The sequence below is a fragment of the Branchiostoma floridae genome, chromosome 18, assembly GCF_000003815.2.
Source record: "Branchiostoma floridae strain S238N-H82 chromosome 18, Bfl_VNyyK, whole genome shotgun sequence".
In the NCBI taxonomy this organism is placed as follows: domain Eukaryota; kingdom Metazoa; phylum Chordata; class Leptocardii; order Amphioxiformes; family Branchiostomatidae; genus Branchiostoma; species Branchiostoma floridae.
This window is the reverse complement of record NC_049996.1, coordinates 1,930,734-1,947,563: the sequence shown is the minus strand read 5'-3', so window position 1 is coordinate 1,947,563 and position 16,830 is coordinate 1,930,734. Positions and strand designations below refer to the sequence as shown.

General features: G+C 39.5%; 2 protein-coding genes across 2 annotated transcripts in view; one reads left to right on the top strand and one right to left on the bottom strand.

Annotated features, from left to right (window-relative positions):
- The window catches only part of LOC118405902 (low-density lipoprotein receptor-related protein 1-like), a 128,174-nt gene that overhangs the window by 15,737 nt on the left and 95,607 nt on the right, over positions 1 to 16,830 (top strand). The window lies entirely within an intron of this gene.
- On the bottom strand, positions 4,135 to 10,945 carry LOC118405901. The gene is made up of 3 exons (XM_035805730.1): positions 5,962 to 10,945; positions 5,630 to 5,768; positions 4,135 to 5,384 (listed from the first exon to the last, which is right to left on the bottom strand). The coding sequence occupies exons 1-3, from the start codon at positions 8,980 to 8,982 to the stop codon at positions 5,230 to 5,232; spliced, it is 3,315 nt and encodes a 1,104-aa protein (XP_035661623.1). The 5' UTR covers positions 8,983 to 10,945; the 3' UTR covers positions 4,135 to 5,229.

The window sequence follows — 16,830 nt, the reverse complement described above, 5'->3', positions numbered from 1 at the left end:
GCAGATGCTTTGTATGTTTGAAAACTTTTTTTTTTTTACTTTTGGAGACAGCCGAAAATTGATGCATTCGTGGATGTCATCCATACAATCAAGTCAACATGGCCTAAGGCTAAGGATAAACCGCCAATGAACTTCAGAAGATTTACAATATCTTTATAACCCTCCCCCATTTTAACACACACAAACTAATCATCCTTCTCTCTATGAATACTCTATACTGTGTTTCCATACTTGCACCAGAAAACAAGACATCCAGATGAGAAAAGCAGACCTCTCAGTCTGGTTAGGAAATGCAGGAATTGATGTACATAGAGGTCAAGGTTTCAACCTTACGTAAAACACTTCGCATTTGATTTAACTACTTTGTTTTGCCTTTGATAAGGCTGTCTAAAAACTTGAACTTGGTGGCGATAAAGAACGATAAAGTAAATAGGTACATAACATAAACTGGTTACATGTGCATGGACGAATGGTTTGGATTAGATCATAGTAGATTAAACTTCAAAAAGTGTATGTCTGGGCATCATCACTGAAAAGTGAGAGGAATGTTTTCAGAACCTTGTAAAAATACACAGACTTCAAGGACTTGAGATTTTCCTCTTTTCTTTCTTTGGGTATTCCAAAATAGACCCATCTCATGGTGGAAATTATGCAGTGGAACAATACTTGACACTCAGTACATATTCATGGTATGATTACACAATGCTAAGTGGTCACTGTGAAAACTTGCCCCACAAGTACTTTCACAATTTTAAGAAAATCCTTCACCCTGTCTAATGATTAGAATAATTTCTATTACTCACAGTTTGCAACAGATCTTGGGTCAGAAATTACATTTTTGCACATTAGGTGCATACACAAACTGTATCAGTGGCTAGAAAGCATATCCATTGCTGTTAGATCTAAGCTGTGGAATTGCATCACCTAACTTATTAGACAGCAATCTTTCTGATTTTTCAATAGCAAGATATTCCTTGGGTTCCCAGCTTGTCAGAACATGATTTATGAGACCAGACCACAGGAAAGATGCTATCAGCAGGGGCAATGTTATGGGAGTGCACAGCAAATCCTACTAGAAGATGTCCTTCAGATTTCCTATTTCATTCCTAGAATTGCCCATCTGCGCGCTGCAATCTTCGTAAAAGAAACTTGGCAGGCAATACTATAAAGGTCTTGCCCACTTTTGAAGGCCAAAATTCAAGGTTTGGAATTCATCATGTTATGTTAGAATTCAATGACGCTTTTGGAATTTGAGTATTAAAAATGATAGATTCATTGTAAGATAACATTCACTAAGCTGAGATTATACTAGGGCAGAAACAGTGACTTGGATATTTTGGGCAAATTGCAAATGTTTTTTCTGTAATGGCTACTGTAATGCCTTTGAGTTTGTGGGGATTTAATTTCCAGATAGGTAAAAAATTGAGTTTTCACAGTGGTTTTATGTTTGTGGTAAACTGTCAAAAGTTTGAGCATTAAACCACACTGAAAATTTCAACATGTACAGCGTTTGCTGCCACTATGAAAGGGCATTTGATGATCTCAGAGGGTATTTCTTCAATTCTCATAAAACGCAGTGATCCATAAAATGGGAAAAACAGATTGGACTCAAGATCTACTTTCCGAGATACAGCGTTAAATTCCACGGAGATATACGGCACATGACTGGCTTAACTGTGGTTCGGCAATAAATTTCTACGAGGTCGTGATAAAATTGAGGAGACCAAGGTCACTATCGATTTCTCTCTAGTATGATGTGTCTGCATGCTGTTGGCTACATATCTTATCAGGAAAGGTATAAAGTAATCCTTGGTTTGATCTGAGTCGTGTTATTTTACTGTTGTAGTAGAGATGACTATACTGCACATGCTTTCAAATTTACAGGGATTTGATTGTGCATAAAGGTGGTATCTTACTGCACTTGGGGCACCACTGCAGGGTTCATTTACTAGGGCACTGTTGTTATTTTTGCTGATTTTTTATAATCTGGATATTGCGTAATATGACCTAGACGACCACAAAACACACAAAACGTAAGAAAATTTGTTAATATCTCTGAAATTCGTTTAGTAATCTATGGAAACCCACAGTGTCACACCGGTGCCCCAAGTGCAGTGAGGGAGTTTTTGCTTATAGTTTGCAGTCAAAATAAGGGTGTAGGCTTGCAAAAGACAGCTCAATAAGCATTTTAGGTATTGTTTTAATTTAAGATTGCAGTGAAGAGGTAACGGGAAAATTGCTAACATTAAACCATACCAGAAATTTAAACTTTTCAGTATAACATTGTTAACCGTTATGCACTGGTCTTCCCAAGCGTGTACATATAAGGTTTGAGATATGGGATTTGACTAGACCAATATCTTTTCTGTTCAATCAAGGACACCCTTGGTGTAATCAATATATATCTAATGTGCTTTAATACTGGGAAACTAATTGGTTTTCTGATTGATATTTCTTTATTCTTTTATCTTGGAATTGTCTGGGTACCATATGTGTGTGATGACATTTTCGTATTTATGAATTTCTGCACACAAACTTTGAAAATAAATGAAGAATCATAATTGCTTTTTTTCATGTGTTTATGAAACCATGGAATGGGTTGTGATGAAATTTGGTTTTAAGCTATCAAAATCTATGATGATATTCCTACTGTGCCTTGTGGCAATGAGATAGTTCTAGGGAAAATTTAATTTTTGAACGCATCAATCCTATGTTGATGAACAGATAAACTCAAAGTTGTAACTGTGGCAGTAAAATGAATCGCAATGGCAGAGGGCAAGTAACAGTATGTGAATGAATTGGCCATAAGGGGGTGATCCACAATTGACAGATTGCAGTCATCCCCTCTAGGTTAAATTAGGCACTCAGTAATTGAGTAGGTGAAGATCTATTCTACTTTTCTTCTTAATCTTTTTATATTGATGTATTCATGTCAGGTAGCACTCCCCTACAGTGTTCAATATTACTTATATCATAACCCCATGTCGTGTTTGATATTGCTTATAAAGTATGAATGGCTTTATCAGATTTACTTGAGGAGCATAACCAATCTTGGGAGGCATTACCTAATAGTATGTCATTGCAATATCAAGTAGTCTTTTGCAACTGTCTGATGATACCACATTTGGAGCCTCAATATCGCATTCATCTATTCTACCCCTGTTGAGTCTGTGTGGTGTCAAAGTTTTCGCATTTTCTGCACATCTCCTTTTGTTCAAATTCCGTGGAACTGGTGGCCTGGGTTCAAAGCTGGGTCTGCCATGGGCATGGCTGGAAAAGCAGGGTTCGAAATACACGTACTTAACTTGCAATTTGCACATGATTTTTGAGATTTGCATGTAAGATTATTCTGAACTTGCAATCTTGCATGTTGAAAATACCTGGCCTATTGGAAAAATACTGAGGAATTAGACCCACTACTCTTAGACAAAAAGACAAATGGACGTGTGCCTTTATCCTTCCTTGTTTTTACCAGTAACTTTCTCCGGTAACTTTACTAGATGTAATCAAAATTCACTGATTCAAGCTAGCGATACTCATCGCCATCGCTGCCTAGTTGTATTTTGCATGTAAATTTTTCAAATTGCACGTAAAATTTTTGCCAACTTGCAATTTTGCATGTAGCAAAAAAAAAAGTATTTCGATCCCTGAAAAGTGTTGCATCGTCCTTTTGGATGGGGATGTAAAGTTGGTAGCTTCATGTATGAGGAAGCTTACAGCATCAAACTTCTGCATGTAAAAGAGCCCAACACACTTATGGAGATTGGGAGTGACTCTTGGCTTAAAATAAGAGCCTTAGCGATGCCATATTGCATCGTTAGCTAACGAAAAAGCATCATGCATTATCTGTAGTCTGAGGTTGTTCGCTTACATGACTTGATATGCATGGGCACACTTCCTGCACTTGGTTGTAGTAATGAGCTGCAGTGTATAGTTGTGCATTTGAAAGTTGTTGGCCCTGTGAGAAGTACAGTAATTCTTGAAATCTGCAAGATTTATTAGCGGGTGTCGCAGTGAACACTCGACGCAAACTTAAAATTGGTGTTTTTCTATTATTGTACCTTATGTGACTAAAGCACTATTGTAGTAGGTATTCCAACCAAAATTTCAAAAGCACAATAGAGTGATGGTTTTTACTGTTTCTGAAAGAGCTGGTAAAGAGAAGTAAAAAGCTTTTTAAATGAAGCGAATATCTTGAGCGGTTGCTGAGATATGGCTCCACGAAGGTTCCAAAATCTGCCCTCAGAATTGGCCGGCCGCGCGATTCACTATGAAAATTAACAAAATACCTTTTTTGAGGGGTAATAAAAAGGTAAGTAAAGGCTGCAAAGCTTATTTGATCTTATTCTCCTCTAATATGTACTGCATAGAATTACTCCACAGAGTTCCGAACTTTCAAACAGTTTTATTATGTTTTTACACAGGGTCAAAGTATGTATTTCGTGACAAATTACACAGGTGGCTGCGTGACCTTTGACCTCTGGGGAAGGAAAAATCCTCCAAAGTTCACACACTTGTATCTCTTGACAGTTACAAACCTGTCTTCCAATATTTCACACATAACAGCATCCACTGGTGTTCTTACACACGAAAACAGTCATTTTACCTGAACTTCTTCAATAAATGAGTAAATTGGGGGTAAAAAAGACACATTTTGGGTTACGGCCTATGGTGCTTTGCCAGCACAAGATGTACTTTACTAGACTATTAGTGCACTTTACTAGACTGTCATACTTAATATACTTTTGCAATGTACAGCATTATGTTATCTTCTTTTACCAAAAATTGTCACAGCAGAGAATGGCAGATATATTGACTGCCTTAATATTACAAGGTCAATTTGGTCAAGGTCAAAGGTAAAATTGTGTGAATGTGTCATTATTTCATGATGTTACATTGCAGCACAGTACAACTTTATACATGTACAATACATGACAGATGTTTGTACCAACAAGAAGCAAACTACTGAACTAATAGGAAGATAACAGTGTATCATCACCACAAGGTCAATATTATTCAAGGTCAAAGGCTGCCCAGTAAACATACAATGTACACAGATTTCTGGGATGTATCAGCAGGTGGGTTCTGCAATTCCACCTACATGTATCTAATCATTAGTACGATAATGTATCGTAAACAACTTTTTGCAAAAACAACAGTCTTAATTATTTCTGTGGTACAAGCAAGCAACTGTTCTAATCAATATTAACAAGCTTGATTAAAGGTTACTTAGTGAAACTGGCGGCATAGCTTATCAACTTGACGTTTGTCCTCTACCATCCAATACCTCCCCCCACTTATTGGCGTGACGTCTACGTTCTTCAGGACAAAGCGCTTCTCCACTGGTCTGATGTCAGCAACATCTGGCAGTTGGTACATTCCACCTGGAAAACAATGTATTTCTTTTTTATGATTGGGTCTAACTCTAACATGGTGATGATGTTTGTCCATTTGTGTCAATGATGACCTACATGTATTCTATCACCATCACACGGATATTGTTTTTAAGCTGTGACTGTGAATAAAGAATCGGACTGCATATGACTGAATTCTATTACATCCATATAGAAATTTGGGATAAGAAAAATGTGTCAATTACTAAATAACTTAAAAATATGTACACAAATACCTGCAACTGGATGGAAGAAGGTCAGTGTGCAAGTGTCTGCCCCATCTTCCACCACCGAGCCCGGATACCAGGTGGGTTTGTCGTTGTTGTCGCTGTACCATACTGCCACAAACTCTCCTGGTCTGTAGGAAACTGGCTCCTGATAGAAGAGACAAGAATATAATACTGTAGGTAAGTACAACACATTAAATAATTTATGATTTTTTTCTACACCATATACCAGTCAAGTCAAGCACAACACACCATGGCACAGAAAGCACTTAAGTTACAGTTACACAATCTGGTTGTAACAAGCTTAAATCAAGTTATAACTGATAACATTGAACACTTACTTTTATAGCCTGCACTCCTACTTCAGCCTCATCCGTCATCTTCTTTTTCTTCTGTGAGACTTTCTTCCCCTTCTTGCCTTGCTTTTCAGCAGTAGTACTTGTGTCTTGTTTAGCTTCCGCTGTCCTCTTCTTCTTCTGAGTGACTTTCTTGCTCTTCTTAGCTTGCACTTCTTCTTCAGCATTTTCTTCATCTTGGGTCTTACTAGTACTGTCAACACGATTTCTCCTCTCTTGTTCCCCATTCACCTTCTCCATATATGCAGACTTGAGAGCACTGACTTTAGACTGCCTTTCAGGTGCAGAGAAATCGACAAGATCACCTGGTCTTGGATTTGGTTCTGGCTCTGACTGTGTCACTCGAGCAATTATGACTGACAGTTTGGTTTTTAGGGCATTAGAGGACAGCTTCTTACTTGCACATGAAACGGAAAACTCTTGTGCCTTTCCCGCAACACCAAGGACCTTTCTATTATACTGCAGCTCATCCTTCAGGATGGAACACTTGCGAGTTTCCGAGAGACCATTAGTGATTCTGTCAATATCTTCTGCTGTTCTACAGGGGCCACCATGTTCATGCACTTTGTCGATGAGCTCTTGCATTGTGCTGATTCTGTTCTTCTCTTTTTCGTCATTTCGCTTCTTATTGTCAAGGAGAATGGCTTGTTTGGTCTTCTCCATCTGTTCCCACTGATTCTTGTCAGCTTCCCTGACTTTTGGGGCCATTCTTTGAGCGTCTTTCAGCAGTTGTTCCTTCTCCTCCTGAGCTTTGCCATCTAACCAGCCAAAGGTGTGGTTCCGTTTCGTCATTAGGACACTGGAATGGTGCAGGAGGCGTGCATTGGGCTTCTGTCGGGTGGAATAGTCAAAATCGCCGAAGTCATTTTCGCCAATCAAGTTGGACTTGTGGGTATGCTTGGTCTGCTGTCTGTCAATCTCTGTTGGTTTGCTTCCAAACTTGCCCTGTTGTAGGAAGTCACCTAGCTGCTTCTCTGTGACGTACAGACTGCTGGCACTGATGACTTCAAGCAGCTCTTGGGTCAGGGCGTCCTCCTTTGAGTCATACAGGGCTGTAAAGATTGGTGACTCTTCAGGTGGAAAGTCTGCGAAGAGGGCACAGGTGTGAGGCAGAACAAGTGTGCTGGCGTCTTCAACCCAGACTTTCAACTGCTGATTTAGGATCTGGACATACTTGTACATATCTAGTATATGTACCTTGGGACTTTGGATCATATCCCACATCGGTCCAGACACACGGTGGAAGAATATTCCCAGCGCTCTTGCTCCTGCCAGAAGTGGAGGACTGGCTACATCTGCAGCGATGGAGCGGAGAAGTTTATTATCCTTGGTGAGAACACCGCTGCTCATGAACTCTTGAATATCTCTGTGGTGATGGTATACTGTGGCCCCCCCGAGAAACATGTTGTTAAAACGGTTCGACCTGAACGAGATGATACTAGATGATGTGTCCCTTGATTGTAACCAAGATGTCCAATCCCCCCGGCAACCACTCTTCTGGTCCCCTCTGGGACCAAGAGCCTCACAGACTGTGCGAACAAAGCGGATTACCGCTGGCTCCTGCACTCTCCAGAACTTAAACTCGCTCAGATTATCCCGCCCGAGAAGTCCATACATCATCTGTAAGGAATCCTGGTACTCTCTGAGCGCTTGAGATGTATGGTGACTCAAACCCAGGAGGTAATGAGCCGTGCAGAAAAAAGCATGTGTGCTCATCTTGTCCTCCTCTGACTGACACTTCTCCAACTCCTCCTCCTTCCACTTCTTGAGATTTCCAGTGAACAATTTCATTACTGAACATCTGTCCGTCATTGTGGTTCTTAAGCCCTGTAGAAGTTGTTGCTGGATCTTGCTTGGATTATTCTGGGGATGGATTACAGACAGATCTTTGATCACAGCTTGGGTGCTCTCTAGCACAGAAGAGGCTGTCTCCTCTGCTACAGGGAGGTAGCCAAGAGACAGCTGATCAGAATCAGTCACACACTGAAAGTTGAGCACATGAAGACCATCCCTAGACGTACCATCTGTGTGGAGCCCCCAATGTTTGGCGTCAGCTAACTTCTCGGCCACCTGTCTTCTTCCAAGGTAATACGCCTGTGCTGCAAGGTTACATACTGTTGACTTCTGGGGCAAGTCCTGAGTAGATAGCTTGACATCAAAGAGATTTCTAGCGACTGTTTCAATCACTCCAGGCACTTTGTTTGAGCCCACCTGCATGCCCTGCAGCTCCATCACACATTGCTTAACACCGTCTGAGAATGGAGCTCTGTCATCATCCCTGGTCCTGGTCTTAACTTTCTGCACATCTTTCGTCATCTCGATAGTTTCCTCAAGCCTGGCAACTTTCTCAGCCTGTAACGAGTTATCCTCTTGTAGCTTCCTGATCTTGTTCTCCATGCACTTTGCTCTTTCATCACACTTTTCCAATGCCTTCTTTCTGTCACTTGCCTTTGTTTGGGCCACCCTCTTTGCTTTGTGCAGCTTGATTTCCCTCTCCTTGAACCCTGATTTCCGATCCATCATTCTCATTTTTAGCCTCCTTATCTTCTGTAGCAACTGCTGTCTTTCCCTCCTCCACTTCTTCTGGTGATCAGCATGACTTTTCTTTCTCCTTCGCAGCGCTCGGACAGCATTCTCTTTCCTAAGTGCACGGATGGTCTTTTTTGCTTTCTTCAGGACAGCTTCTTTTGCATCACACTCCTTCTCTTTCTTGTCATAACGAGCCCGAGAAACAGTACTGTTCTTCACTCTTATCAGTTCTCTCCTCGCTGACATCATACCAACACTCAGTTGGGCACTTCTGTTCAACAGCTCCTGTCTTTTCTTCTTTGCTTCTTCTCTCTCCTCTTTGCAATCCTTTTGCATTTGTCGTCTTAAAGACCTGATGTCTTTCATCATGTTGGAGCATTGTTGAGCAGGATCCGGAGTTGTAGGATCAGGTTGTGGGGGATGGGCAGCGTCATGTTGGGGAGAAGAGGCTGGCTTTACCGCATCAATGTAGTTCATCTGCTGGAATGCTTCGACAGATCCATCACCTACTCTGGCTTTGTTCTTCTTACGAGACAATAGCCCTGACCTCAATTTTTGAATGTACTTGTGTACAGTTGCCTTTGCCTTTGAAAGCTGTGGGAAGTGCTTCCTGTGCCATTCTGTGAAGTCATCCCAGTTGAACTTGTTACTTTTGTCGATCAGTGACGCTAGCTTCAAAACATCTGCTACTGTATAAGATCTGAACTTCCTACCAGGTGTGTCAAGCAGACTCTCCAGTGTTTCACCTGACAAAAAAATAAGAACCAATAACTCAACTGTATGGTGACAATCATGATTCTTTCTTTGTTTTCAATGGACATAATTAAGGTTACTCTGAAATTTCTTTCAGACCTATTATTCGCCTTTATAAATACAGTATCAAGTAAGATGCAGCTTGCCTGTATTTGCAATCAATTAGAGACCAATTAGCGGCTTGATTATGTCATGACTACAAAAGAAAATTTCCAGAAAATTAGGCATTTCACGCTATGACCCCTATAAAAAATTTCCTTCAAGTTCGACTAAATTATTCTTTCATCGAAGAAATTATTTTTATTACCGTCATAAAATTTCGGAAAAATTGGGCATAGGTTCCACGCTATGACCGCTAACCGGCGGCCAGCGGTGCCTTCAAGTTCGACAAATGAAAAAATACGTTCAGTATTTTCCACTTGGAACTTGAGACAAGCAATATTCTTAAAAAAAAAAAAAAAAAACCTGTCCGAATCTTTATTACCATCATAAAATTTCGGAAAAAATTGGGCATAGGTTCCACGCTATGACCGCTAACCGGCGGCCAGCGGTGCCTTCAAGTTCGACAAATGAAGTATTTTCCACTTGGAACTTGAGGCAAGTCAATATTCTTTCATCGAAAAAACTGACAGGAACTGATATACTGTGATGGAAGTAACAGCTAAAATTGGGCATATAAAACATTATAAACTTGAAGTTGAACAATTAAATTAGCAATGCATTTTCAACTATTGGTAAGATAAATTCTTTCCTTGAAAAACAATTGTTGAAAATACAATCAAGCACTTAAATCAGCTATCAAAGGCATAACAACACATACAATGTACTTTATGACTGGGCCTAGCGCCTACGGCCTACTCTCTCATTTATCACAAATTCTTGTATGAAAGTTGCAAGAAATCATTATTTTCTATCGCTCAAAATTAATGTCAACACACCAAAAATGCACAAAATGATAGTTTACCTTGAAATTCAGACTCCATGGTGTAGAAAACAATTCATTTGTGCCGGCTAAGGCCGGCTGAATCGGCGAAGCGACCGATGACAGACGACGGAAACTTGATTTTCGCGCGCTGGCGTGACGAGCGCAAAACGTAAACAACTCTGCTTTGTGTACCTCAGTAAACCGGGCTTCGCGATTCGCGGACATACATTCAAAGAAGAAACCGATTACATCATCAGAAAGGTCTGTTTTCTGCGGTTATTTTGACACGGGTGACAACTATGAACAGCGAAAAATTTACGTTCATTTTTGAGAATTGAAATTTCAAAATTTTTCAAATCGCCGTTTTTGCCCGAAAATATGATGCAATTTACTTGTCACCGGTATCATTTTAAAGCTCTTCTTCTGCTCTTGAATGTGGTGCTACTTTTACTCTACTGGCGATAAACACGGCAGTGCGCAAGCGCTCTAAATTCAGGGGATCCCCCGAGGCGCTGCATGCAAAATGGGGCCCACGTTCGGCGAGACGCTCGCGCGTCTCCCTCCCGGCCGTTTTCATCGGCAAATTTTCGGAGTTTTCGGGATCATACAACACCAAGACCCAGATCATCAAGGAGACAAGTTTATATGCTTTATTTTCATGTATAACATGACTATTTTAACGGAATTATTTTTGCACCGCGAACATGGAAAGATGGTAAGAAATCACATGGCGGCCATGTGGCAGAACGTTTTCGCTGTAGCGTTGGAATACCTACTATTTTGTAGACTTAGAACCACTGCAAAAACTCCATTTCCAAAATATGTGTATTTTCCTTACCATGAAATAGAATTGCTGCAAATATAAAGGCATTTACAGTCAGGGCTCGAAATACCACCTGCATATGCAGGTTAGTGTAATAGGTAAAATTGGAGCTATGCAGGTATTTCTGATGTCTACCTGCACCTAACCTGCACTGGTCCATGTACTGGGTTCTATACAAAAATGTCCTACAAATGTATAATGTAGCTCAGCTGTATATGATTGTTCTAAGCTGCAATTGACTGTTACCACCTATTAAGTATAAATTCAAAGAAAAAATAGCAATGGTTCCTGAACAATTTTAGTATGATCCATACTTCCTAAATTCAGAGTGGTGCAGGTAAAATTTGTCTGGTGCAGGTAATTTTCAATGTTACCTGCACCAGTGCAGGTATTCAGGAAAAAGTATTTCGAGCCTTGACAGTATTTGAAAAGAACAGACTAAAAGTAGCCAGACAATTGTAATTACTGCGTCTTGTTCAATACAGCACCCACATTATGTTTATGGGAAAAAGTAGCAGTTGATTGAGACGCACGTGCTACAAAAAGGCGTCCAAATCGCACTCATGACAATTTTCGCATTCCTGAAGATTGCCCAGGAGCAAGTTGCCTAATTGAGTATGCAAAATGTCACTCATGCGAAGTTGCAGGCAAAGGTGCAGACATAGCCGAAGGCAAAATGTAGTCTGAAAGATCAACTGAACATTCACAGATTAACCTCAAACTTCTTATATCTTGTCAAGGATACTTAAGGAATGAAAAGTGAGCTCTTTTCTTTTGACAGGCTGTCTTCTTTTCAGCTCTTTGTTTTTGCTGCACTTAATGCAAAATAGATTTTGATTCAATGTATTTAGTTATAATTATTCTGTACAAGTGACCACCTCAACATAAGGACCACCTGTCTATTGTGATTTGACTTTATTCGATTCACATTTAGCATAATATATTAGAGACTAGTTTCTGGTCGGCTCTTAGATAATTTTCCCATTCCCAAATGAATATAACATATGCAATTTGTTATATTGTGCTAATGCTAATTTTGAGGCAATGATCGATTTTGCAGCAAATGTTTTTTTAACCAAGTTTTAACACACGCAATTGCCATTTTAAATTTTCATTGAACACAAAGTGTCTGCTAAGTAACCTCTGCTGATACCTAGTTCTACCCATTGTTAAACCTTACCAGCCTGACTTTTCAATTGCTCCTTAATTGTTAGATAAGTATGAATGCCCCAACGTTTCCCTCACAAAGTACATGTATATGCTCAGTAACCTCTGATGACACCCAGTTCTACTCATTGTTAAACCCTGACTCATCAAGCTCTCAGTAATTGTTCAGTGACAACAGGTAAGAAAGAATGCCCCAAGGCCGTGGAAGTCCTTTGTTGTGATGAAGGCGGCATGCTAGTGAAACATAAAGGAACTCAGGTGACCTCAGGCTCTTGTTAGTCACTTAAACACCTGCTAAGGGTGGGGGAAACTCAACAGTTCGGAAGAAAACTGAAAAGAAAGAAAAAAAGCTGGTAAACTTACGCTGGAAGCTTGTGTTATTGTCATTGGGTGGGTGGGCTCGATTACTATGTCTTTGCAGCCAGGGCTGAATTACATATACAAGGAGCTTACGATTGTTGATACTAAATAGTAAGAACTTAAGAAGGCAGCATGTGCCCAGTGCCTAGTGACCTCAGTACAGCAGTAATTGTCCCAGTTGCGGCCATTGAACTGTAAGGAACCACTTATACCTGTACATACTCTTTTCCATGAGTGTGGTGGGTTCTTTAACATGCTGTCTTCATACACGGAACCTCCATTTTAATGGCCTAACTGAGGGACAAAACTAGGTACTCATCTACCACTGTGTGAAGTGAGGAAAATTGTATAAAGTGTCTAATTCCCAAGGACACAATTGTTAAGACAAATTCATAAAAAAATCTTTCATTGACACCTTGAAATTTGCCTCTAAGCATTGATCACCTGTTAATAAGACATTTTAACAGGTTTGACAGCCAATTAAAGTTTACCCTGTGAATAAGCTATTTTCATTAGATTAGTCCGGCAAATAATTGCATATTAGGTATGTATGACTAATACAGGAAATTATGTTCATGCTGTTCTTGTATTGTCTGGTCATTGACTTTTAAAACTTTTCGCAAAGTATACTTTTGAGACATTGAGTATATAATATGCTGACATATGCAATAAGGTTTGTTGCAGCTTACACAATACCTTGTTACAAAGATTAACATTTCAAAAGAACTCAGTGCCAAATTCTTCTGTCAGCGGTTACATAAAATTCGACAAATTCTAGTCTGTTCCGGCATTGTTTACAAAATGTCTGACATGCTCTCCCACAACATACAATCATGTATACATGGCTTCTGTAGTGTTTCTTGTCTCGTGTTTTCTAACTGTTATCTTGTTTTCCTCTAAGAAGGTATTCCTTAAGGTAAACTTGTAGATAAGAGCTCTTGAAGTAGACCATGATCTTCAAAACTGGGGCTGTGTTTCAAGTACTAAGTAGAGCTAAATCCAGGGCTTGAAATACTGGGTCCATATATGTATACACACTTTAATGCACCAGAAATTAGAGCTGTGCACCTAAGTTTTGGCTGACGGTGCACTAGATATATGTTTAGGATAAGGTTCTATTGTATACTGAATATGCAACATATTCTTGGCACGTAAGTGTTGGAAAAATAATGAAACCTTTTTTTATATTACTTGAGTTTTGAAGTTAGCTATTATATAATTTATAGAACTCCTTTTCCTAACCGGGACAATAGATGCAAAATGCCCTGAAGTTCTCTTGCAATACCAAGGTCACACTCCAGGGGGCCCAAAATTCATCTTCACCTTTGTCTGCCCAACCACTATCCACACATCAAATAGATTTACAATCCATATCATCAAGATGTTCTAAAGTAATGCTGAAAACAAATAACGATATCTGGAAACACACCTATACACACAGACACACGGATACAAAAAATACAACACCTCCATTTTCATGGGGGTAAAAATTAAATTTTGAGCCCCAAAGTCTTGGGCAATCTTGCAGCTTGCTGAAGACAAATACCCGGAAACAAAGAAGCAGAGGCAGACAAACAGACACACACACACAGCAAAATGAATTTGGATCCCTGAAATCTTGCACACCCTTGCAGCTTTCAGCAGCTCATCTGGAAACCATGCAGTGCCATTTGATGGCCGCCCCTAACCCTGTGTGTGGCAGCTGTTTCTGTAACTTTAAACATACAGACCCAGGAATGTCAGGAGGTGACAGCCTGGTACCACTGTGTACCAGGAAGTACTAGGCACAGGCTCTGCTTGTCACTCAAGGCTGGTAAAAAAAGGGCCTGCGTGCCTTATAATGAGCTGATCTATTACATGTATAGCATATACTGATATAGGTAGTCTGTTGGGCATTGAGTAAATATACAGTATTGCTACACAAGACTGTCTCCAGGACCTGTCCTTCCGTCTCTGATATCAAAATTTGCTTGTTGGGACTGACTAAAATTCATTCCAAAAAAACTGAACAAGAGTTCGTAGACCACATATCTCCACGCAATACTGTAAATGCAGAAATGTTCGCTGTGGTTTTATGTTCGCGATTTTCGTGGTGGCCACTTCACAGCGAACTTAAAACCATCGGGAACATTTATTCATTATAGTATGTGAATACAGTCTATGACGCTACCGCGAAATTAAAACCACCATGAAAAGTCCATTTTGCTGCTACTGCGAAATTAAATCCCCGTGAACTTAAATGTATTTACAGTATTCAGAGTGTTTTATAGGGGTTGGTTGGGTTTTTGTGATGGTGAGGTTTTGTAAGTATTAAACATACAGACCCAGGAATGTCAGGAGGTGACAGCCCAGTACCACTGTGTACCAGGAAGTACTAGGCACAGGCTCTGCTTGTCACTCAAGGCTGGTAAAAAAGGGCCTGTGTGCCTTATAATGAGCTGATCTATTACATCTACAACATATAGGGTAGACTATTGGCCCTTTACGGTATTGCTGCACTGGGCTACATGTATCTCCAGGACACAAAAATTCTCTCCTAGAAAACTTAACTCAATAACTGTATGACAATAGATTGAAAAAAATGTATTTTTGGAAAAAATGGGAAAAATTAATGACACGAGTACCCAAAAAATTTCCAAACTGAAGACCTCAAATATTGCACAAGAGATGATTCTGATCTGAACGTTTTTTGGGGGGAAATGGGTGTGCCAATAATTTACTCCCTAGGAAGACCCTCAATAAATGTGGCCAAGTGCGGTTTGGTACATAATTCTCTTTGCTAAAAAGGCTATGCTTTTACTAGCATTGATTCCAAGAGGAAAGATAGGAAAGTTATGACTAGGTGGAGAAACCAGTGGATGATGATGATGATACTTCTTTTGATAATAATTACTTTCATACCATCAAAGCAAAGACGTTACTCACCTACTGTCTATTGTAATGCAATACCTACAGCACCTTTGACTTATGTGATCTGTTAAAAAATGAGGTCAATAGGGAGAATGTTACTTTGAAATATTTCTTTATTGATTTTCTTGTGATTGAGGTCACTAGTGGGTCACACTCAGAGGGAATGGTCATAAAAATTAAGAAAACGATTTGCCAGAGATAGTGTAGATGTACGGTTGTGTCTAAGCTAGTATCTGTATCTGTATCTATATTGCTGGTTTAACTGCCTTTCAGTGTAACATAGTAGTTTCTGAACCTGTATCAGTATAACCATTATAGCTGCCCTTGAGTGTAACACACCATCCTCTATCTGTATCTTTATAGCCCGTATAACCTCCCTTAACACAACTTTATAGAAACACAACATGGCAGCAGTTGGTTGTAACTTATATTACACTTAACAACACACCTAACATATTTGCACATCTAGCTTAAAGTGTTGTTAAAAGCTATCTATTTGGATGTTCCTACAGTTCTTGGTGGCAATGAGTTTTACTCTACAAATGTGTTTTATGATTTATGATAATTGAAGGTATGACTATTTATACATTGTACATGTAGATACGTTTTAGTCTGTATGTCTATCAATAGGAAATTGATTGATAAAAAGTAATATAGCAATAGAAAAGTTTGAGGGAATATTTTCATTCTTTTATCATATCTTGACATACAGCCAAGGTTTCCTATATCCAAGGGCACTTACCAAGGAACTGATTGGATTTGGCTCATGTGTACTCTGGGGCATATCCCTACTGTAATCAATAAATGGAGTAGGTTCTTGCTCAAGGTTTGACTCTCCACAAACACTTGAAACTTGTCACTTTATTGATTTCCATTAGTTTTGGTGAGAGGCTAGGCTTCGCTGAGTACTGGGATTATACAAACATTGATTGATGTTCAAATACTTACTTTGATGAATGCATGGGGAGAGTTGCAGGCTTTTCTTCTTGAGCCGAAATCAGTAGTTTTGATTTATTGTATGTAATTAAGATTTGTGTGTGTGTGTGTGTTTCCCTGATATACAACAATATGACTTTAAAAATTATCACTGGGTACATTCATTTGACAACTGTAGAAAACTCTGGTCTCTATAAGAATTTGGAAGGACAATCTTGAAAATCTGAAAGGCAAATGTAATAGTTCCAAGTATAAAGATACCATGCATGATATCAATGAAAGCATGCTTTTTCAATTGTTATGTCAATTTCCATAGTATATTCACCAACAAGTTGAACTTGAAAAGGTGCATGGGCTCGTAAATCCCTTTTTTGTTTTTCCGTATTTCAAAGTGATCAGTGTTGCGTGCATCGTCTACGTTATACAGTAGAAGCCGTTTAATTGCACAATC